The sequence below is a fragment of the Macrosteles quadrilineatus genome, unplaced genomic scaffold, assembly GCF_028750875.1.
Source record: "Macrosteles quadrilineatus isolate MER2022 unplaced genomic scaffold, UCM_ALF_1.0 Scaffold_1__1_contigs__length_201487025, whole genome shotgun sequence".
NCBI lineage: Eukaryota > Metazoa > Arthropoda > Insecta > Hemiptera > Cicadellidae > Macrosteles > Macrosteles quadrilineatus.
In genome coordinates this window covers 183,241,574-183,264,688 of record NW_026542594.1, presented here as the reverse complement: position 1 = coordinate 183,264,688, position 23,115 = coordinate 183,241,574, and the positions used below count along the sequence as shown (strand labels likewise).

At 36.3% G+C, this 23,115-nt stretch overlaps 2 protein-coding genes across 6 annotated transcripts in view; one reads left to right on the top strand and one right to left on the bottom strand.

The window, feature by feature from the left end:
* The window catches only part of LOC128991379 (inositol-trisphosphate 3-kinase homolog), a 194,008-nt gene that overhangs the window by 53,828 nt on the left and 117,065 nt on the right, over positions 1–23,115 (top strand). The gene's annotated exons all lie outside the window — the stretch shown is intronic.
* Positions 11,064–16,309, bottom strand: LOC128991426 (uncharacterized). The gene is made up of 3 exons (XM_054414291.1): positions 16,173–16,309; positions 15,590–15,614; positions 11,064–11,491 (listed from the first exon to the last, which is right to left on the bottom strand). Exons 1-3 carry the CDS (start codon positions 16,200–16,202, stop codon positions 11,091–11,093), a joined length of 456 nt encoding a protein of 151 aa, XP_054270266.1. The 5' UTR covers positions 16,203–16,309; the 3' UTR covers positions 11,064–11,090.

Genomic DNA, 23,115 nt, shown 5'->3' with positions numbered 1-23,115 from the left:
ATACTTTAGTGAAAATCCGTTTAGGTGAATGGAAATTCGCGTAGTCTGCAGGTTTGCTGCAGCGGGGTATTAATTCGAAATAGTCTTGTAATTAGGTCAGCTACCTGCTTGCCCTCATGGTCGCAATACCACAGCGTATGTTAACGTGAAGAAATGCACTGTGCAAAGCCACTTTCCCCAACTCACAGTCTAGAATGTGTTGACAATGTGTCCACGCTACTACGCGAAATCGCTCTACTTTCTTACTGATGTGCTGTTAGTTGAGGGGGGGGGTACCAATTTGACGTAAAGAATATTGAACGCATGGACACTTCGCCGACAGCCAACGAGCGATTATCTGTTCGTATGCAACCGTTAGTTGAGCTTTTTGTTTTCAAAGTTGACATTAGTTATTCCTGGCCTCCCTGTTATTTGTTGCCTTCAAATGTAGGTTATTTGGAGGGACTTGCGATGAACTACCAACATACGGACATTCGCATTCACTTAGTACGCGGCTGCAACTTTCATGTCGTTTTTGGCAGAAAAAATTGAAGTTTCATGTTTGCATTAAGAGGAGTGTTTTGTCGACCAAACCATTATGGACGAGATGATTTCACGATTTTCGGTCTAGCGTATCGTTTCTTTGTTTAATAATTGCAGAAATCAGTTGTCATCCGAGCCTTTTTTGTGTCAGGATATATTGTTTACTTTTATGACCATCGATGTATAATGCTCTAGGAAGATTAAGCATTAATGGTCAGGAATAAATCTATAAATTAATTCACCTCCGTCTCTTTGAAGTGAGATAAAATTCTACCGACGAACTTTCGAATTAAAGCCCTACACACAAAATAGCGATACACTAACAAACAACACTTTTACATCTTAGAGTCTCACATCCACCGGTCCTAGCTCCCCCGAGGTGTACTGGCTTTCCCGTGCGTCTCTTTTCCCACTCTGGTGTGGAATCACTTGTTTCCACTGCGATATTATCGCCCAAGTATCGCAAATAAAATTCTAGGAATTGTATCGTGCCACTCCAGCGATAAAGTATCACTCCGGTGTGTGCAGGGCCTGCCCTCTGCGTGGACTTCGAAATACCGAGTGTATCAAAATGAGTGGTATCGAATGTTAGAATTACCAAGAGTAGACTACTAGAAAATGTCATTTGCAAAAAGTTTCGAAAGGTTATTCAATGCCGAATTCCATGCGAACCCAAATAAGCCGAAGTACCACAATTCGTCACAAAAAGTTACTGCAAAACAATAGTCAACAATAACAATAGTCACAATAGTAAAACAATAGTTTTTTTTCATAAAATTGTAAAATTGTGCGTAGATATATATTAATTTAAAATGTTAATTTATAAATTGAAATAGCCTAAACAGGTGAAATGATGCTGTAAGTGACGGCGAAGTTTGTAGTTTTTTGATTGTTCGATACTGGACCACAGAAAACATTAGTATGTTTTCTGTGACTGGACCCAGCTGTCCTTGAACATTGGGCTTTTAATAAATGGTCCTGACTAGTCAGTAACAAAGCTAAACATACACAAGGCATCACACTCATAATTGGGTTAAAATACGCACCTAGCAACGTAAACGTCCTCATCTTAAATTATAGTGATGATGATAATGTAGACTTAGGAAAGGGAAGAAACAAAAACTGTTTAACTCTCAGGCAAAATGTGTCATATTTGGGATAAAATCTCATAGAGGAAACAAGATCGTGCCACACAGGCGGCTGGAACACGGTCCATAGACAGATCACATGACCATTGACGTCATTGGTGACCTCGCCGCGTCGGTCACTCCCATTGTTGCACACCTGATACCCCCTCCACTCACCCTCACAGCTGATCAGCGAGTATCGAGTATTGTTGCGACAGACCGCGAGGCGCGAAAACTCGAGGAATCAATTACCGACCCATTTCCCTCCGCCAATTTATATTCACTTCCTTTCCCTTCCTGCTTTTCTATTTCCGTGTTAATCTCAGTTTCAAGAATTTTAATAATTTATTTTCTATTTTCTCTTGCCTCCGTTCTGGCTTAAGTGAAAATAATAGTTAATAATTATGCAATTAATAAAAAGATTAAAATATGATGATTTTCTATTTCGTGGTGTTGGATTTTCTTGGTGTGGTTTGAATAGAGAATTCAGTAAATAAAGACGTTATAGATAGATAATTTAGTAAAATAAGGAGTTTAGACTTCATATTCTAAAATTTCCTAAAACTCCTCTAAAACTTTCTTCTCTCTTTGTTTGTCATTTTTTGACAGTGTCTACGGCGTTGGCATTTTGGTAAGAGAGAAACATAAACGCTTTCGTGAGAAATAACCGTTTAAGCAATTTCGTGAAAATTTTCAAATTTTTTCGTGTTTTCTCCCTTTTTGTGGGGAAATGACCGTTAAAACCAGGTTAAAACGAATAAAAAAAGAAAGAAAACGAACTGAAGATACCATGGACTATTAGTTCCCACATGCCGAATTTCATCAAAATTCTGTTCATACAAATATACACACACTCACCACTTCGAAAACCAATTTTTGGGTTCAGGTGGATTAAAAATTGACATTCCCACTCAAAACTGGAAATTGAAAATGTTTACTCAAACAGTACTATAGCATATTTGTGGGATTATTAAGAAATGTTTTCGGTATTGCTGTTCGTCTGTGGAAGTCCTCTTTAGTGGCCGTGTGCTCCCACTATCTCCACGTTCCGATATCTCCGAACCCAAATCTGTCCCGCTATCTCCGAATTCTTGAGTGACCCTTATAATCCAGTCACTGACTGTGTTGTTAGCTGTCATTGCATCCACGGCTGCGAAGCCCCGTGGATGGAAGATTTGATGAAAATTTAACCCGTGGGTTAGGTTAGGTTAGGTCAGGTTAGGTTAGGTTAGGTTAGGTTAAGTTAAGTTAAGTTAAGTTAAGTTAGGTTAGGTTAGGTTTGGAAAGTCTAAAAGCAGGAAGTAACCGAGGATTATAGGGGTCACTCTGAAATTCGGAGATAGCGGTACACGGAGATATGGGGACGCGGAGATAGCGGGAGGTAACCTTAGTGGCAACCTTGTTTTTACAACTACTTGACCCTATTTTTCACTGGGACTCAAAGCCGAGCTAATGATGTCTTTATGCTTACGAATGTATAATGACACTTGTGTTTAGCTTACTGCGTCTAAGTATTTAAGTATTTTTCTTTGGTTTCCATTATGTACATAGTTGTAACTGTTTTATTTTGTTTAGCATTTCATAACGGTTTGATTTTAATTTTAAAAGACCTTGGAACTGTTAGATCTTGAGAATGGTTTTCACTGAAAACAATGTCTTAAAACACAGCATTTGTACGACTCCTGAATTATCTTAACTAATGCGACAAAAAAGAATAATATATTATTTTTTACAAACACAAAATTTAAAAGATTTTTGGTTCGTCCGATTATGATCTCGGGATTACGCTAAACAATTAAGCTAAATTGGTTTGAATACCTTATTCTGAGTAGTACAATAATTGTTGCTTTTTGTTGAAATGAGCAACATATTGATTTTTTGACAAAATATAGATTACAAATATTATTTTCAAATTACTCCTCTGCTTAAGTATTTATTTGATGAATGAGTTATAATAACAATAATTGTAGTTTGAAATGCATGGATGTTGAAATTCACTGTTGATGTTGATAGATTCACGGCATATCGCATATGTTAAAGGTAAATAAGCTGGCTGTTTGTCAGATTTTAACGGTATGATTTTAGTACAACTGTCCACCACTGTGACGTAGTGTTGCGCTGCCCGCGCTGCAGAATGGCCCTTTTTTCGGAGTGGGGCTTTGGTATAGGCATAGACAAAAAGAATTAAATACCGCTGTGCTGCGGTTACCATAGGTTCTGACGCACATCACTGGGAGCGCCGTGTAGTTACGGCGTACGCTCTACGTAACTACACGGCGCTCCAAGCGGTGTGCGCCAGAACCTATGGTAACCATGGTAACTGCAGCACGGCTGACAGTATATATTTATTTCTTTTTGCCTATGGTATAGGCAATGTTTATGTTTACACTTTTGTTATTTCTGTTGTTACCATGGCAATATGCATGAAGTTGCCACACACCAACGCCGCGGCCTAATAGAGACCCCAAATATGAAATACTGTACGTTCTTAAATGTAAAAGCTACCCCTAATATTTTTGTAGCTGTGCCGTTCATAGTGCTCGTCTAGTAACCAAAAGGTTGCCGGTTTTATCTGAGAAAATTGTATAAAATCATAGACAAAAAGAATTACATATAGACCATCAGCTGTGCTGCGGTTACCATAGGTTCTGGCGCACACCACTTGGAGCGCCATGTAGTTACGGCGTACCAAGGCCACACTAAAAAAAACAGGCCGTAATGCTCGTCCAGCATGACGTCACGATAGAAGACGGCAATGACGTAATTTTGCCGTTTGTGATCAGCTACTTGTTTTAATCTTTCATTGGAAAATAAATAAATAAGTACTTATACGTCATAGCCGTCTTCTATCGTGACGTCATGCTTGGCGAGCATTACGGCCTGTTTTTTTAGTGTGGCCTTGGGCGTACGCGCTTCGTAGCTACACGGCGCTCCAAGCGGTGTGCGCCAGAACCTATGGTAACCATGGTAACCGCAGCACGGCTGACAGTCTATATTTAATTCTTTTTGTCCATAGTAAAATGGTTTAAACTGGACCCAGCTGTCCTTTTAATTATTGGCCTACTAAATGGGCCTGGCTAATGAAACAGCTGTTATTAGTCAGTAAAGCTCTACAATGAATCTCCCTTCATTCTACACTCATCCCTTACTCATCTTTTGGATAAAATAATTAAATAACAATGTCTTTATTTATCAATAGTTTGTCAATGCAACTGTTTTTCAGAACAACTTTCGTCAATAACAACAATAAAACTAACAATTAAATAAATAAGCATTAAGGCGTTAGTATCAAATTTTATAATTATAATAATAACTAGCTGTACCCGCGGGCTTTGCCCCGTTTAACTTCTTTATTTTCAAGATGAGCTCGTTCGCATGGCTCAATGACGTCCTGATTGAAGTTCGTTCGCTACGCTCACTCACCTTTAGGTTGGAGCTCGTTCGCTGCGCTCACTTGCCTTCAGGTTAGCTTGTTCGCTACGCTAACTCGCCTCCAGGTTGAAGTTCGTTCGCTACGCTCACTCACCTTTTGGTTGCAAATTAGCTGTGTCATAAATTAAAAAAAATAATAGTGCTGCACCCTGTTGGTAATCCTTGTAACTTAAATGCTATTGAACATCATAGAACAGAACCAACTTGTTTAATTGAAACAGCTGTTAAGATTCTTTAATTCCATTTAATTATGATTACTCATAAGGTTAACATGGGAAACTCCAGAGCCACTGGGGCGGAGCCCGAAAGCCCGATCAGAATAAAAACTACTTGGTTTTCCTATTTAATGCCCAAAGAAACGGTGTACCGAATTTCAGCCTCTTAGGTAAATGGGAAGTGGGAGAATTAGTGATGAGTGAGTGAGTGAGTCAGTCAGTGAGTCAGTGAGGGCTTTGTCTTTTATATATACAATAAATAAATAAATAAGCATTAAGGCGTTATTATCAAATTTTATAATGTTGTTAGTCTGTATAGATAATGTTCTTGAGAAAATAACTTGGTTTTTATGTTTAACCCATTTTTAATCAAAGTTCATTGAATGCATAACCATTAATCAGTGTTTTTTCCATGTCAGTAAGATGCAAATATTGAACGTACATCTTTGCGTTTCCTTCATAGGTATAACATCAATGCATTAACAACTCTCCTTGGTTAATAAATAATGTTTGTACGTTTCTAGATTAGTGTTTTATATTATAAGATAGACACTGAATCATTTTGCATCACAAAAGAGGAATCAATGCATTTCTTAATAAGAGAGAGGTTTTTTTATGTTTTATGAATTTAGAAAGACATTGACTGTAAACAACATAGGTGATTGGTGTGATTTGAACTAAAGCGTTTCGCAATTGATTTTCTTTATTTACATGGCAAGTCGACTCAGATATTCATTGTATAATATGTTAAATAAAATATTTTTGCCCTAGGACGCTAGGCACGCGTGTCCGGGGTTGTTTTTCACATTACTTCAGGCTAGACCTAGGGGTTGCGGCATTATCATAGATAAAATCTTTTAGTGATTCTTACCACTAGACCAACGTGCTCCACTATATAAAATAAAATGAAATAATATTTAATTATTTTCATCGCTTTTCAATACAAACCAAAAGCAATTTTACGTCGGATTGTTTGATTATTTTACTAATATTATAAATGTGAAAGTTTGTGTGTTTGTTTGTTTATTTGTTTGTTTGTTTGTTTGAAGTTCAAATCACGCATTAACCACTGGACGGATTTGGCTGAAATTTGGCATGATGATAGCTCACATTCCCGATTAACGTCTAAAACCTTTCGGGCTCCGCCCCAGTGGCTCTTTAGTTCCCCATGTTAACCTTATGAGTATTCATATTAAAGAGAATTAAATAATTTAGTCAGCTGTTTCAACTAAAAATGTTGGGTTCTATCATATACAAAAGCATTAAAGTTATAAGATTTACCAATAGGGTGCGGCACTATTATTTTTTGCATTTATGAAAACAGATTCTTTTTGTCTATGTTTGAACTAAGCAGTAACAAAAAACTGTGATACACATTGAGAACTGTCAAAGTAGGATTGTTTACAGTTATCTTAATGCTTTTTACTTCATGAATGTGTGATATTCTAAACATTTTTAATAACTTTTTTTTCTCTTTTCTTTAGGTGAAGTGGTAAAACATTATGGCTATGGTAGATGTGTAATACTATAAATATACCGTGAATTTAAAGAAGCAAATGTTATGAAACTGTGTCCTCTTCCATTGCAAACGCAAAGCTTGAGTATAATTGCAATAAGCATTTTATACTTATATGCCAACCCCGTACGAAGGACGGGTACTCTGGTAGTCTTTATTATAAACGTTGAGGAAACTGGGGATGCGGAATACTACCTCCCGGAAAACCACCCCCCATATGAAACGTGACGTCACGAAATGTGCCAACTAACTAACTAACCAATATGGTAGCCGTGTCCGCGACTGGGATACTACCCCCTAGCAAAATGTGATGCTATGTAATTTAATTTTCATCAAAAACTCCATCCGCGGGGCTTCGCAGCCGTGGATGCAATGACAGCTACCAACGCAGGCAATGACGGGATTATAAGGGTCACTCAAGAATTCGGAGGTGGCGGGACAGATTTGGGTTCGGAAGTGGTGGAACGCGGAGATAGCGGGAGCACACGGTGGGGAATATCCAACAGAATTTTGAAATGTTACAGCAAGTTTGGTTGGTCAGGTTAGGTTAGTTTGGAACAGTCTGACAACGAAACTTGAGTATCCGTGACTGAAAAACTGCCCCCCCTCCCGATCTCTGACGTCATCATGACGTAGGAACCTGCTTGGAGGGGGGGGGAGGGTAGTTGTCCGGGGGACAGTCTTCCAGCGACCCAGGACACCCTATTATATTAAAACCCCAATGTGGAGGAACAATGAGAAGCTGTACACTATGCCAAACTATTAGGAAAAGCAATTTAGTTTGGTTGTGCAAATCAGAAGCAATTTCCAACAACCGGGCGTGTAATACTGAAGGTAATATGTAATACAGGGTGAGACAAGGTAAAACTTGACGTGTGTGTGTGTGTGTGTGTGTGTACGTGTACAGACCACACACGTGGTTAGATTTTAATGAAATCTGGTACATGTGTGTGAGTACGGTATCTCCAGGCGTTTTTATTTAGATTTCCAATGACGACTTCGCCATTAAAGCCCACAAAACAATGGAATAATCAAATTGAAAAAGAAAACGGAGCGAACGATTCTGTTAACAGTTTTATGGCCCTTCTAACTCTAAACAAAATGGTAAAAGGTTGTACAAAATTATAGTTCAAAAGTTATTGCAGTTTTGGTGATTTTCCCTATAAAATACTATAGGTACTCCCATTGCTTAGGGGTTATTGACAAGCTAATGGGAGAAAGTATATGTCAGTTTGCTTTACCGTTTTTTTTTTTTTATACTATTGTATCTCCTTAATGGACAAACTTAAGTATTCATTGAGCACATTGTTATTCATATTAAGTTTGGGGCTAAGTGTAAATTTACTTTTACCATGAACTTTTTCCTAAACACAATGGTATAGTAAGCACAGAGTGAATTATTACTTGAGATGAGTGTTTATGAACATTCACCTTATTTTAAAGTTACAACCATAATATTAATACATACCCCCGCCTCAGCAAACCTGTAGACTAAGCGAATTTCCACTTACCTGGCTGGATTTTTACTAAAATATTCCCTAAGACTGTCAGATTTATTTCGTATCTAAATAACATTAATTTTAGTGAGTACTTACTTAGGTTTGCTGCTACATGGATGATAGAGGTGTGTTTTATTGCAATGTTGATAGCTTTGTATGAAATAAACACAATTTCCAAATTGGGTCAAAATATATTCATAAACAAGCAAACTACGACAGTTTATATATTCTCCATAAAAATAACAGAATTATATATTTTAAATTTTGATAATTATCTCCAAAACCGTTGCGTAAACAACAACGCTACAATATACAAAATTATTTCCTTTTTTAAGCTCTACAAAATGGTTTGGAGAGAAATTATGAAATTTTGTGTTTATATGGTCAAAAATGGGAAAAATCTATTTTCACACCATAAAACCCCCCATAAACCCCCGTTCCCATAGTCCGATTATTCTAGGTAGGTTTACAGGTTAATACAAAATTTCATCAAAATCGGATCACTTTTGCTCGAGTTAATGTGCTAACGGACACGGCTAACGGGCGCTTTTTTATAAATTTGAACGGATGGTGTTTTTGGCCTCAAGGAACCTCAAAACTACAAGGGATCTACACTAAAATGTCTCTTTAAAAAAATTCACATTTATTCTCTATTTAAATAGCATTAGTTTAACGAGTAGCCTACTTAGATTTGCTGCAACAGGGAGCGTAAACTTTTTTTGGAAAATGTTTATAGTTTAGTATGAAATAAATGCATTTTCAAAAGTTGATCAAAATATTGTTAATAACCAAGCAAACTACAACAGTTTACTTATTCTCCATAAGAATAGTATAGGATTTTTTAATTAAAATTTTTTAGGAATTTTCTCGGTAACCATTTGGCGCATAATAACGCATCATCTCTACCAAATGGTATGGAAAGAAATTGCTAAATTTTATGTTTTTAAGGTAAAAAAATGGGAAGAACAAATTTTTACCCAACATGCTTGCCTATTAATATATAGATATACAGAGTGGAAAAAAGTCCCGGGACGGTTAAATATCTCGAAAAAGTAATGAAGATAGAGCTTCAAAACTTGGTAAAATGTTACTGGGAATTAAACTCAGTTTAACACGCTATTCAGTGAGTCACTACAGAAAATTTTAAAAGTAAGCTTTGGTTGATATGCACATCAAATTTAAGTTCTTCACTAGTAGAATACAATGCCACAAATTTAAACTCAAACGGACAACCGAGTCAAAAATGGCAGCCATTCAAAGATTTCTTGAATCTGCCATTTTGAATCTTTGAACGGCTGCCATTTTTACTTAGTTGTTCTTTTGAGCTTATCTTTTTGGGCATTATATTCTACTAATAAAGACCTTTAATTTTATGTGCATATCGACCTGTTTATTATTTTCTTCCAACTTTTCTACCCCTGAGGAGGTGGCGTATAGAAGCAATGAAAATTCAACGCATCTTATTATCGCTTTCATTTTTGACTCGGTTGTGCGTTTGAGTTCGATTTTGCGGACATGTATTTTACTAGCAAATACCTTTAATTTGATGTTCATATCAACCTCTAACATTAAGATTTTCTTGTTACTCCTAGTGGGTCGTCCCCCTGAAGAGGTAGTGCATCTTTGAATAATGTGTTAAAATGATCTTAAAGTCCAGTAACTGAGTACCTAGTTCTGAAGCTCTGTCTTTATTACTTTTTTTTTAATATTTCACAGTCCCGAGACTTTTTTTTCCACTCTGTATATATGAATTTGGAGCTGGGGGTGTTTTTAGCCTTTAGGGACCTCAAAACAAAAAAGGAAATCGGTCCCGGGTCCAGGTCTTACCATGTCCATAGTCCAGGCTTCCTCGCTTTTTTCATTGTAATATTTACGCACACCCAAATACAAATAGTAAATATTTCATTTCATCCAAGTCAGTAAATGTTTGTAGCACACGTCCTTAAATTGCAAATAAAATATTAACAGCAATTAAATTATCCAGCTGATCATAATGTAAACAAATATGTTCTTCATAAGGATAACATGGGAACTTTAGGGCCAGTTTTCACATCTACACACCTAAACGAACATTTTGGTATATAATATGTGGGGTTAAATCTTTAAACAAAAAAGCCTTATTGTTCACAAAGTTTCATGTAGCGTATTATTAATATAAATGTTTTACATTTAATTTCCAAACCATTTTGTAGCACTTATATATTTAATATATCGAAGTGTTTTTGCACCATTTTTGGTTACGGAGAAAATTCAAAAAACTTATATTTAAAATTCCCATGTTATTTTAATGGGGAATAATGTAAACTGTTGTAGTTTGCTTGTTTATTTACATTAATAAGCTTGGAAAATGTATTTATTTTATACTAAGGTTATAATACTTTACTAAAAACACACTTTATTAACTTCCCTGTAGCAGCAAACCTAAGTACTCATTAAACCTGATGTTATTTAAATGAGGACATGTTGTAGGAGATATTTCAGTGAAAATCCAATGTGAATGTAAATTTGCTTGGCCTACTTTCTAATCAGCTGGGAAACATTAAATTGCTGGCATTTTAATGTTTCGGTTAGAAATGTCTACAGTTGATCGTCCCTATTCGTTTTATCAAAGATGAAAGTCAATTGACGCCCAACAGCCTAGGCCCTGACTACAGGATAATCCGTCTTTTCATATATCTCCACCATAATCAGCCATTTTCAGGGTCAGGGATGGAATACAGAGTGATACAAAAAAGCATTTCATTCAACAAATAGTTTACTGCTACCTTAAACATCCAGTTCACACGCGGTCGTAAGCGTTCTGATTGACATTGAACATGTAGACCTGCGATTGGTCCACAATGGCATCCTTGGATGTTACCTTGTATTTGACTTCAACTTTATCTCCTCCAACTTCTTTCACTTGTTGTATACTCCGAGTTGCTTTAGTATCGTCTGAACAGTCGTCAACATAATACCAGTCCAGCAAAAATTGCTGCCCATCCCTTTTGTTAGTGAGCTTTGCCAGGAAGGCTTGGTAGTTTTGTGGTTGCCAACCTCCGGAGCTCCATTTACTCCATGTCTCCGAGATGCAGGTCAATTCACCGTGATCTTCTAAAGATGTCGTTGAAAGTGGGCTTAGTTCGCTTTTTAACTTTTTGATTCTCTTCTCCATTTCTGCATCATTTATAATCGATTTTACTGAAAAAAAGAAGAAAAACAGACAAGATAATTTAATATATTTTTTAAGTGGTTGGCATAGCCTCCTCTAAAACAAGGCTGCGGCGAGACAAAAGTGGCAACGCCGCAGACCCGGCCTACCGGAACAGCTGTTGCACTATTCACAATGGAGCGTCTGTTATAACTGTTATTACATGGCAATAGGCCGGTGCGACGTTGCCACACACCAACGCCGTGACATTGCAATAGAGCAGGTTAAGTTATTGTCCACTATACAGGGTGTCCCAGAACTCCTACCGTAAAATGGGGTGACTAGAAACAACAGGGTGAATAGAAACAAAACTTCAATGAATGATTCACATTTTTATAACTTTGTTATACATTGACTTTATATAAGCGAATTATTTCCCCCCATTATAACCATATCCTATCTACCTGGGAAAAATTAGTTTAGCATATTGGTATCACTGCTTCGGATGTCGGATGATGCGAAACATCATTTGAAAATTTTGGCGAAAAACATTCTTTTCAAAACTTTCTCTCTAAGTATGAACCTATTACATGTATTTATGTTAATAACCATTTTTTATATTGTCTTAGGCATCTTAAAACCAAGTGTGTTAATAGATTAGCCTTAGAATAAACTATATTTTTTTACTTTATTTTTAATTTAGGTTATGTCATGATTTTGCAAAACTAGGGTGAATAGAAACACTTTTTTTTGAACCAGTGGTGCCCATAAAACCCCCCAAAAAAGAAAAAAAAGAGATGAAGATGATTCTACATCAGTCACACTGGAAGAAAGTGACAAAGACGAACAATTTGATGAAGAAGAACCAGCATACCTAGCTCAAGACATCAGTGAGTCTTCAAAGTTGTCCCTTCATGATCATGTAATTGTCAAAGTAATGGGGAAAAACAAAACTTGCTATCGTTTACATGTTGCAAAAGTTATTGAATTTGACGAGGAAGGATAAATAAGAAGATTCATCAAGAAAGTTGTGCAAACCAACAAGTTCTGAGAGACAGATTAAGAGGCCCTCTTCAAAGTCGATGACGTAGTACGATCGGCTTCCAACTCCCAAGCCGTGTACAACTTGTAGATTTAAGGGAGTGTTGTATTTTGAGGAAGATTTGTCTGATTTTACTCTTCATTTAGTTGGTTTCTATGTAAGATTTTGTTACTCTGATTTCACCCATTGTCATTTATGTTCTCCGATTTGTTTGGATAAGGGTTTATGAAAACGACGTTTTTATACTTCGTACTTATAAATAAATGTGTTAATTAACTTTAAATATTTTTATATACAACAACCTAAGCTTACAAGCATAAATTTCATGTTTCTATTGCCCCTGGTAAGTGAGGAAAAGCAACAATCATCAATTTAACACAGTGTTTCTATTCACCCCAAAGTGCGGGGTGAATAGAAACAGCCATATTTTATTTTTTTTCTGCTTAATGATTAAAAAGAAAAAAGAATTGATAGCTGGTTTGAGTAGAGGAGTTCAAGACCGAAAATATGAGCTAGTGTTGAAAATTTAAAAATTAAAAATATAGGTTTTACAGAAGCTTAAAAGTCAAAAAGTGTTTCTATTCACCCCATTCTACGGTACCAAACTTTTAGGGCATTGTTAGAGAGTAAGAAACATATTTAAATATCTTTAATTGTCCGGAAGTCCTTAGTTACTCACACAGCCGCCATTTTGTTTTTTTTTTCACTTATTAATTTGTTCTAAAGAATGGTTAAACATACGAAATTGAAACTTTGCACAAACCAAATAATTATGAAAATTTTGAAAATTGATGAAACAAAATGGCGGTCATTTAAAATTTTGTTAAATTACTCAAAACCCGTTGTTTTACAAACATTTTAGAAGAATAACTTTTTTAAGGCAATTCCATTACAAATCTATTGACACCTCAATTTTAGATTGAATGTATTAACTGAAATACGGCTGTGATAGTAACGAAGGACTTCCGTACAATTTAAATATGATATTTACTGATGTTATAAAAATGTATAAAATTGCATACGAACTTCATAAGCCTGCAAGAAAGAATTTCGTTCGAAGGTCTTTTAAAGTATTGGGTATAAAGGAAACCGTACAAATAGATTTAATTGATATGCAAAACTATGATTGAGATAATTCTGGCAATAAATATAAATTAACTTTTAATAGATACATTTTCTAAAGTGGCCTATGCTGCTCCTCTGAAGAATAAGACAGGGTTGGTGGTTACAGAAGCCATTAAGACCATTCTACCAAAAGGTGGTGAAAAACATTAAATGTGACAATGGAAAATAGTTTTTTAAAGAACATTTTAACAAAGTAATGAAAAAATTAAATATTAATCACCATCACACATTTTCTACAACTAAGGCTGCAATTGTGAAGAGGTTCCAGAGAACTTTAAAGAATTGGTTATATGGAGAATTTAGTGCCCAGGGGAGTTATAAATGGCTGGATTTACTTTCAAAGTTAATTAGAAAATATAATAATAAGGTGCATAGGTCTATAGGAATGAAGCCTAACCATGTGAGTGTTAAGAATGGTAAATATGTGCATGGGGTTGACTAATTGAAAGTAAAAATGTCAAGATATAAGGTGGGTGATAGCGTAAGGATTTCCAAGTATAAACATATATTTATTAAAGGACATACCCCGAATTGAACAGGGGAGCTATTTACAATAGCAGAAGTTAAGAAAACAAAACCTGTGACTTATATTTTGAAAGATGAAAATTGCAATATAATTAGAGACGGGTTCTATACAGAGGAGTTGTTAAAGACCAAGATGGTAGAGAAGGTAATTGGGAGAAAGGGTGATTTGTTGTATGCAAATGGCTTGGGTTCCCAAGTAGTGAGAACTCATGGATTTCCGCCTAGTGGGAGCTGCATTAAAAAGTTACTCTATGTAGGCCTAAACATAAGGATTTTTAAACTTTCAGTGGGAAAAGTATAGACAATTGTTCCAAACGTATTCTTATCAGCGTCACCACTGGGAACGAGGGGATCGAGAAGTATGCCCGCGGCAGTGCCTATGGGTCGGGAGCGCGCCCGCGGCAGTGCCTATGGGTAGGGAGCGCGCCCGCGGCAGTGCCTATGGGTCGGGAGCACGCCCGCGGCAGTGCCTATGGGTCGGGAGCGCGCCCGCGGCAGTGCCTATGGGTCGGGAGCGCGCCCGCGGCAGTGCCTATGGGTCGGGAGCACGCCCGCGGCAGTGCCTATAGGTCGGGAGCGCGCCCGCGGCAGTGCCTATGGGTCGGGAGCACGCCCGCGGCAGTGCCTATGGGTCGGGAGCGCGCCCGCGGCAGTGCCTATGGGTCGGGAGTGAGCCCGCGGCAGTGCCTATGGGCCGGGAGTGCGCCCGCGGCAGTGCCTATGGGTCGGGAGCGCGCCCGCGGCAGTGCCTATGGGTTGGGAGCGCGCCCGAGTTCTCGTGCAAATCTCGCATAGTCAAGTCGGTGATTTTGAAAATATACATGGGAATGGATGGGGATTTGAAATTTTTATAGAGTTGAACAATTGTATGGAACATTTGTATAGGAATGTATAGGCCAGGGTCAGGATTTTTTTAAGTGGTTAAAAAATTACCCCAATGTTATTGTTATGGAAAAAACGCTCAAGTGACTTATCTTTGCCCTATTCTATCTACTGCCATATACGAAAACAATATTTGAATTTTCTATTTTTACCTAAAATTGTTTTAAAAGTGTACTAGAGTAAATAAGAAACAAACAAATTATAAAAAGATTTTCATAAAATGTTCATTGTTTAGATAAATTTCCCTCTTAAGCATTTATGAAGAAATTGGGTCGGCATCACTGAATCATTAATAGCAAACTCCAAAAAATCAAACGATAGAGGGGCGAAGCCCTAAAGGAAATAAGTCACCATTCGCCTCACCGCTAGGCATAAGCTCTATTACATATAACTTGGCTGGAAGAAGGATGTTATAGAGAAAGCCCTTATTGTATTATATCATTTGGTGGGTCGCGAAAAAAACATGATGAACTGAGGGGGGAGGGGAGCCAGACCAAAAAGGTTGGAAGCCGCTACCCCTTAAGATCCATCGGCCATTAAATGTTTGAAATAAAATGTTTTTAATACTACTTACCAAAAGCATCACAAACCACGAACGACTGTAAAAGAATATTAATATTATAACTTTAATCACATTTTAAAACTGTTATACTTTGTTGTTTATAAACAGTTTACAAAATTACAAAACATATAACAATATTTTCCTCTTCGGGGTTTAAAAATAAAGCTGAAATAATAATCGTCCCACCTTATAAGGTGCCATATAATTCAAATAGTTATAACACATTTGACAATTTTTCATCAACATATAATCTTTACATAACTTGATGCAGAGTTTTTGTGTTAGTGTAATCATTGAAGTAATTAAATACGAACGACATAATAAGAAAATATATATAACCTAGGAATAGCAATAAAGTCTGACTATTCTAACAATTTATTAGTATTGTTTGATCAAACAATGTTTGATTCGTAAAAACCAAACCATCATTTAAAAAATGATTTTATAGTTGTATGACTAATGCTGTTAAAAGATTATGCTACTCAAACAAAAATACAATTATAATTACACAATAAAATTGCGATAAATTAAAACTTTGGACTACACATAGTGGATTATTGTTTAGTTAGAATAAATATAAAAAATATAAACTCACGCAAAAAATAAGTAAGATAGGCCTAAGCATTTTAAGCCAGTTTTAGTCAGGAGCGACTTGTCCGTGAGTGAGGTCTACCAGTTACTAAAACCATTGACTATACACACGGCTATCTATGTTTCTCAATTTTCTCGATAATTCTCTATCTGCGAGGCTCTTTTGCCATATCTCTATCTGCGTCACATTTTACCATATGTCTAATTGCGCCACGATACTCCACCAGTAAAATTGTATGCTCTAAAATAGTATTCTCTTAAAAATTCTGCTATTTGTACGTTATCAATATTAGGTTTTATAAGTTGACTAATGCAGTAAAAATAATAGTATTTTAACAAGTTTTTATAAGCTCGCTGTCTTTTCTGGTCGGTACAAATTTAGCAATTTTAAGTTAACTCCCCGAGCTGGCTTGAAACTTGAAACATAGCTCACAAATATGACAATGCAATACATTTTATTTAAATAACATGTTTTTTCAATATTTTAATTAATTTTATACTCACAATAACCTAAAATGTACATATAAACAAACTTATTGAAGTAAATAGAAAAAATCTGAATACAGGTAAAAATATTTTGGATATGTACACGTGGACACGTGGACTGTGTTATGCATAAAAAACCAAGCGCCATTATCCTAAATCTGAGATTTGGGACATTTTTTTCCCAGGAAATATATGTAAATCATACAAACTAAATGGTCTGTGTGCATATGTTTGTTTCCTATCGACAGCGCTACTCCCTCTTTATTATTATCTATTGCATGCGCCCCACGTTTTTTGTTTTATATCTTACAAGTATTTCCATAGCTACGACATATTTACAATCACAAATTGTCTACAATCTATATGTGGTGAGAATAAATTATTTAATAATTTTTAGTGCAATTAAAAACGTTTTATATAAAAAAGTTTTTATTTATAAATTATTTTAACGTGAGCCATTCAATGCTAAAACAACTTATTTTTCCATATGCATTAAACTCTTAGATTTTGGTGAAATTTTTGTCAGAGGTTTTACCCACCCACACTAGTTAAAATCTAAACTTTGAAATGTTTATGATTTTTTTAGGTGTTAAAAACTTAAAAATGGCGGTTTTAGGACGAGTATTATTTCTTATATTTTTTTAGGTTGGCTTTTACCTTGCGTTAACCGTCCAAATGGGCCACAGAGGCCATGCATGGAACCGTGGAACTGGAGGGCATTAAAAGAGGGGGGGGGGGGGGGGTGAGACGGTACAATACAAGGAAGTTATTTAACTTTTATAATTAATGAGGGATTCCCTATGCCAGTAATTTTCCAATGTTTTGGAGCTTATAAAGTCTTACAACGTGATGAAATAACGAAAAATCTTTTTCATCACTCTGTATTCGAAAATAGCCCATTTCCACAGCTGAGATCTTCGAAAAAAAATCGTCAACCTCCACACCAAAAACAAATTGTGATCAGCTGACTTTTCCTGCAATTAACATTACTTTCGCTTAACAATACTTTACCTGACATCAACATTTATTTGCTTTGATTTATTTAATTGTTTTGGCAGTTTATTGATGTTCAATCAGCTGCATTTTACACAGAAATTAATTGTACAACCGTATTGTGTTTAGATTAGAATAATGAATAGATTGCGAAATATCAGATAGTTTTTCAAAAGTTTGATGAAGTAGTTTCTTTTATCGTGATAAAAAGTATCTTTCAATACTCATCACGAAATTCCCATTTCGGGGCTAACAGAAATATTATTTCACCATAGTACGATGTTTTAGCCTTTTTACAAACAAACGTTGATTGGATGTTGAAAGCTACGTATTGCTGTCCAAAACCGAAATGCCAGCTGTCATAGGTCATTTGGAGGGCCAAGCAGGTCAGCTGTTCGCTTATTTACTTAACATACACAAGCAGTATGCATACATATACATACAACGTATACATGCATTTATTGTATAGTGTGGTGAAAATAGCGTTTGTACCACGGGTTGAAAGGGTTTTGCGGCAAAACCTAATTTTCAGCCCTAGGTATGAAATATACTATTGCGTCTTTTTCCGCGATGAGGAAATTAACCAGAGCCGTGGGATTTTTGTTCCTCGCAACTAGTTTAGCCACACATCACTTGAAGAATGCGAATGAACCTTTGAACTTTTCATGCTGTAACCGCACTCTGCCGTTTTCCTCCTTCTGGATTCGCAACAGTTTAAGTATATTTTTGTATTTTAGCGTTTTACCAGCTCAACAAAATTGCTGACAAAACTATCTGTTAATTCTAGATTATGATTCATGGTTAGAATCTCAGGTTTACTAATTCAAATTAATTTAATTAATTCAAAAGAGATTCACTTCTCCACCTTACTAAAACTGCCTAAAACTGAATACAAATTTCATCATGGTGTTGTTTTCAGTATCTTGCTAGATGCATATGACTACCCTCTTTCTTTTAGGTTTTTTCAACATGTTACTCTTTTTTTGTCCTAGGACGCTAGGCATGGCTAGGCACGAGCCCGGAATAGTTTTTCACATTACTTCAGGCTATACCTAGGGGTTGCGGCACTATCATATAGATAAAATCCATTGGTGATCTGGCGGGATTTGAACCTGGGACCTCTGGAACCGAAGTCCCGCGCTCTAACCACTAGACCAGCTTGCTCCCCACATGTTACTCATGGAACATACAAATGTCCAATTTTGATTACATTACAACCGCCGTGTAGACCTTGAAAAACAACAATTGTGTATATTGAAGCGTTGTTGTAAAAGATGAAGTAGAAAATCCTGAAAAACTGTAGCCTACATTTGAAATGTCCTTCTTATTCTAATGAATACAAAAAATCGTTGTAGTTCACTTGTTTATGGAATTATTTTGATCAAATTTAGCACATTTTTTACTTTTATCCTACATCATCATTTGATCAAAAACATTTTTCCCTTCCCCGTAGCAGCAAACCTAAGCACTCTTCAATTGTAAAAACTGATAGCTGAGTGATTTTAGTGCTCGAGTAACAAACAAAAGGTTTCCGAATCGATCCAGAGAAATTTCAGAAGCTTTTTGATGGTTCGAAACTGGGCTAAGTTTTTTCTGATCATATATTGTGCTTGAAATGAATGATACTGGCTAATGAAACAGCTTATCTAACAGTAACAAAGCTACACAGATCATCTCATTCCTTCCTACACTCCTTCGCTCATATTAATTTACATGGGTTTAGCCCACCTAGGTGGTGCCCCATCTCAATTGACAACGATAATGATTAATTCAAATAGGTAATAAATACGATTTGTTACATAAACATATTAGTGAAAAGCAAATCAAGCAAATGGAAATGCACTCCCGTTTGCAACGAGGGTATTAAAAAATCGAAAAATCAAAATATTAGTACTGTATGAAGAGATTTTATTCCCTTGCTAAGTTGTAGAATGAAAATGGACGTTTGCCTGAGCCACCTACAAATGGGTTGATGTCAAATATTAATCGTATCCGCAAACTCTCCAAGCAGTCAAAACTTATCAGTTGCTATAAATTAGCATGATTTTATGTCACATGAGTGAACAAAGTTGTAAAAAAATTATGAAACAGAATGTTAAAAGTAGCTCACTGTGGGTGACTCATTAAGCTATGATCTAATACGGATAATTCGCAGCTGGTCCATAAAGATGGCTTGTATATTTCGCAACCCAAAAGTCAATTATGCTATAATTTAGTAAATACCCCCGCCGCAGTAAAACTGAAGACTAAGCGAATTCCCATTGACCTTGGCTGGATTTCTACTAAAATATTTCAATATTAGGGGTATGAATCAAATTAATTGCATTTATAATTTGCACTATTCTATCTCTATAGCCAATTTAAATCAATTCAATTGTGTCCATTTGTAAAAATAATCGAACAATAGTTTAAAATGTTTTGCAAATAAAATTACAACAACGAAATCGCACCATTATTTGATGTTCCGCCATTTTGTTCTAATTGATTACTATTGTTAATTTTGTTCTTAGTGGGACTAAGAGGTGTTTTTACTGCCCCCCCCCCCCCCCCCATATGGAGAAAGTATTGTTTACGTCAAAAGTTTCATGTTTAAGTTTTGGGTAGTTTTGGGAAACGGTATAATATTATATGCGCCTGCAAGTAGCTGCCGAAGTACTAGCATGTGTATTTGATGCAGCATCAAAGTTAAAGGCGTTGTTTTGCTTGTGGTTTGCAACGGGGCAAGAATACCTAAAGGATATACTTAGGGATCTTAATCTACTGTAAGAAAGAGTTGCATACTTACCGTTGATTATACAGGTCTTAATCATATTCATTGCTTATTTCAATAAAAATCTCTTGTGTATTAATTTGAATTCAACTGTGTGGCATGATCAAAACTACTAACTTTATTGTCATGTAAACATCCAATAAGAAAATATTTGTCAGTATATAAAAGTAAACAAATAATTACAAATGAAAAAAATGTAAATGTTGATGCATACAGCTCTTTATTTGAGGCGCGTGCCCTTAGGAGACGGCGTATTGCAAAACTGTTATTTTTCGGGTAAGTTTCACATCAGTCCTTTCATTCAAGTATGTGGTGAATAGGTGTGTGGCTGCTCGTGCATTAATTGCGCTAAGAGTTTCTTAACTGCGCCAAGCCCTCAAAGTGTCCCAAACAATATTCTTTAAGGTTCCGGTTGGTGCGACTTATACGACTGTAGTCGCGCGGCTGCAAAAATTGACTGCTTCTATGCGTAAATGCAACCCATTTCTATGGAGCGACTACAGCCGCGCTCCTTAGAAATAGGTTGCATTTACTGTGCAAATGATGGAAAATTTGCCTATAGGGCGAGTTGCCGGCAGAAGGAATAACCTTGTTTACGTGTCATCATAACCTAACCTAACCTTACCTAACCTACTCAATTATACAGTCAAAGAGGGCTGCCCCTTGTCGCCCAGTTAATGAACATATCGGGTGGCTCCCTGGAGTAGTTGGCCCAATTCCGGAATACCCGACTACCTGACTTAGGTCAGTTGGCGCAATTAATGCCCGTCCTAAACTAATAAGTTTAGTTGTTTTGTAAAGTAGAACTTGAAGTATTTTCTGAACTTCGCTAAACGGTAGAAGAACGCTAAAGAGAATAATTATGTTCTATGCTATGGGAAAAGTTATTAACTCACAATTAACATTTAAAAATCCCCAATAAAAGAATTTCTAACATGTGGTTTATGTCAATTTGGCAAACTAATATTAAGTGTATTCGTGAAAATGACATACAAACTTTACAAGCCATGGCCATAAGAGAGTATTAAAATAATAATTGACTATGTCCCTGTTGCATTTGACTTTTTGTTCCCTGTGACACCCATTTGTACTCATCAAATTATCATAAACTTAAATATATTTAAATAGGCAATACATTTGGCAATATTATGGATTAATGGTTAAAATCCTATGAGACAAATATAAATTTTCTTAGTCTGCAGGCTTGCTGTGGTGCATTTGATAAAACTGATGGTTGATCTATACAGATGGTATGTCTACTTCAGTATCCACAAGTTAATGGTGAGATGGTTTTCTACGTCACTTTATGCGTCACTTGCTGTGTTATTGGTGTTTTGTATAGCGCCATATATATATATATATATATATATATATATACATATTATATATAGCGCAACGACCGCTGAAGTAAAATTATATATTCTGTAATCGCTCAATCGCTGTTGTAGCGTGTTAACTGACAGATCAGTAGGTTTACTACGTTTTCACAGTCCGGTGGCAATATTTACACACAAAGCACTGTTGGGGCGGTTGACGCAAGAGTCCTAACTTTAGACGTTCGACTATCTCTCCCCTAAAGATAGGGTCTAAAAAAACACCCGTTTGCGTCAAACCGCTTACGCTCATCTTAACGACTGGACTTCTGATATTCAGTCTAAAACGGACATTTTCCTTAGACTGGATAGATACGGACACCTATTCAAGCATTCGTCGCGTCGTGCGTAGTTGTTGTGAGTCAGCCCGGATTTGCGTCGCTCTACATCGCATTACTCACAAACTCTAGGCTTTATCATGCATTCACTTCCTGTTTACTGGTGCGGTTTAGTGCGGAGTTGAATACGTTACTTGAAAATATATGTATTGCGCAAGTCTGCTCAACGTTTGTATTTTCTTTTAGTTAGTTTCATTTACTTCCAATAATATATAATGTCGAAAATACCCCAGTAGCAGCAAACCTGGATAAGCGAATTTTCATTTGCCTAGTTGGATTTTCACAAAAATATTTCCTTAGGATAGTCAGATCAGTTCTTTATTTAAATAGTAGGCTAGGTTAAAGAGTATACTCTGAAACGGTGACCATACGAATGTATGTATTTTAAGCGGAGTATGGAGATGAGTTTAGGATGAGTGGCGCGATCTTGTAGTCTTGTTACTGACTAAGAATGTCCCTTTTTAGACAGGACTGTTAATTAATTGAGCGAAAAGCACGAAGCGGTGTCAGTTAGTACTACAAATTTGTCCAAATTTGTCTCTGTATTTCGACTAGGGTGTTTACTTTTTAAAAGTCTTTTACACATGTAAGAGTTAACAAGCAACCATGACAGATTCCGATCTAGATCAAATTTAGCACGTGTGTGACTTTACACAGAATGTCCTTAATACAATATATAAACAATTTTGCAAAAATTGCACTTCGTTCATAAAAATCTACTTTTATCGTCCCTATTCTATTTATCAAAGACGACTGTTGTTAATTGTTGCCTTGGGCGGACTAAGGTACCCTAGAGTATCATACGACCACAGACAATATAATACTTTAATTTCCATTGTCTGTGATACGACCCTCAAACAGCTGTGTCTAAGGAATATGTCGGCCTTAGTATGTTTTCTGTGGCCTTAGTCACTAACAAGACTACAAGATCGCGCCACTCATCCTACACTCATCTCCATTCATACTTGGCTTAAAATACCTACTTTG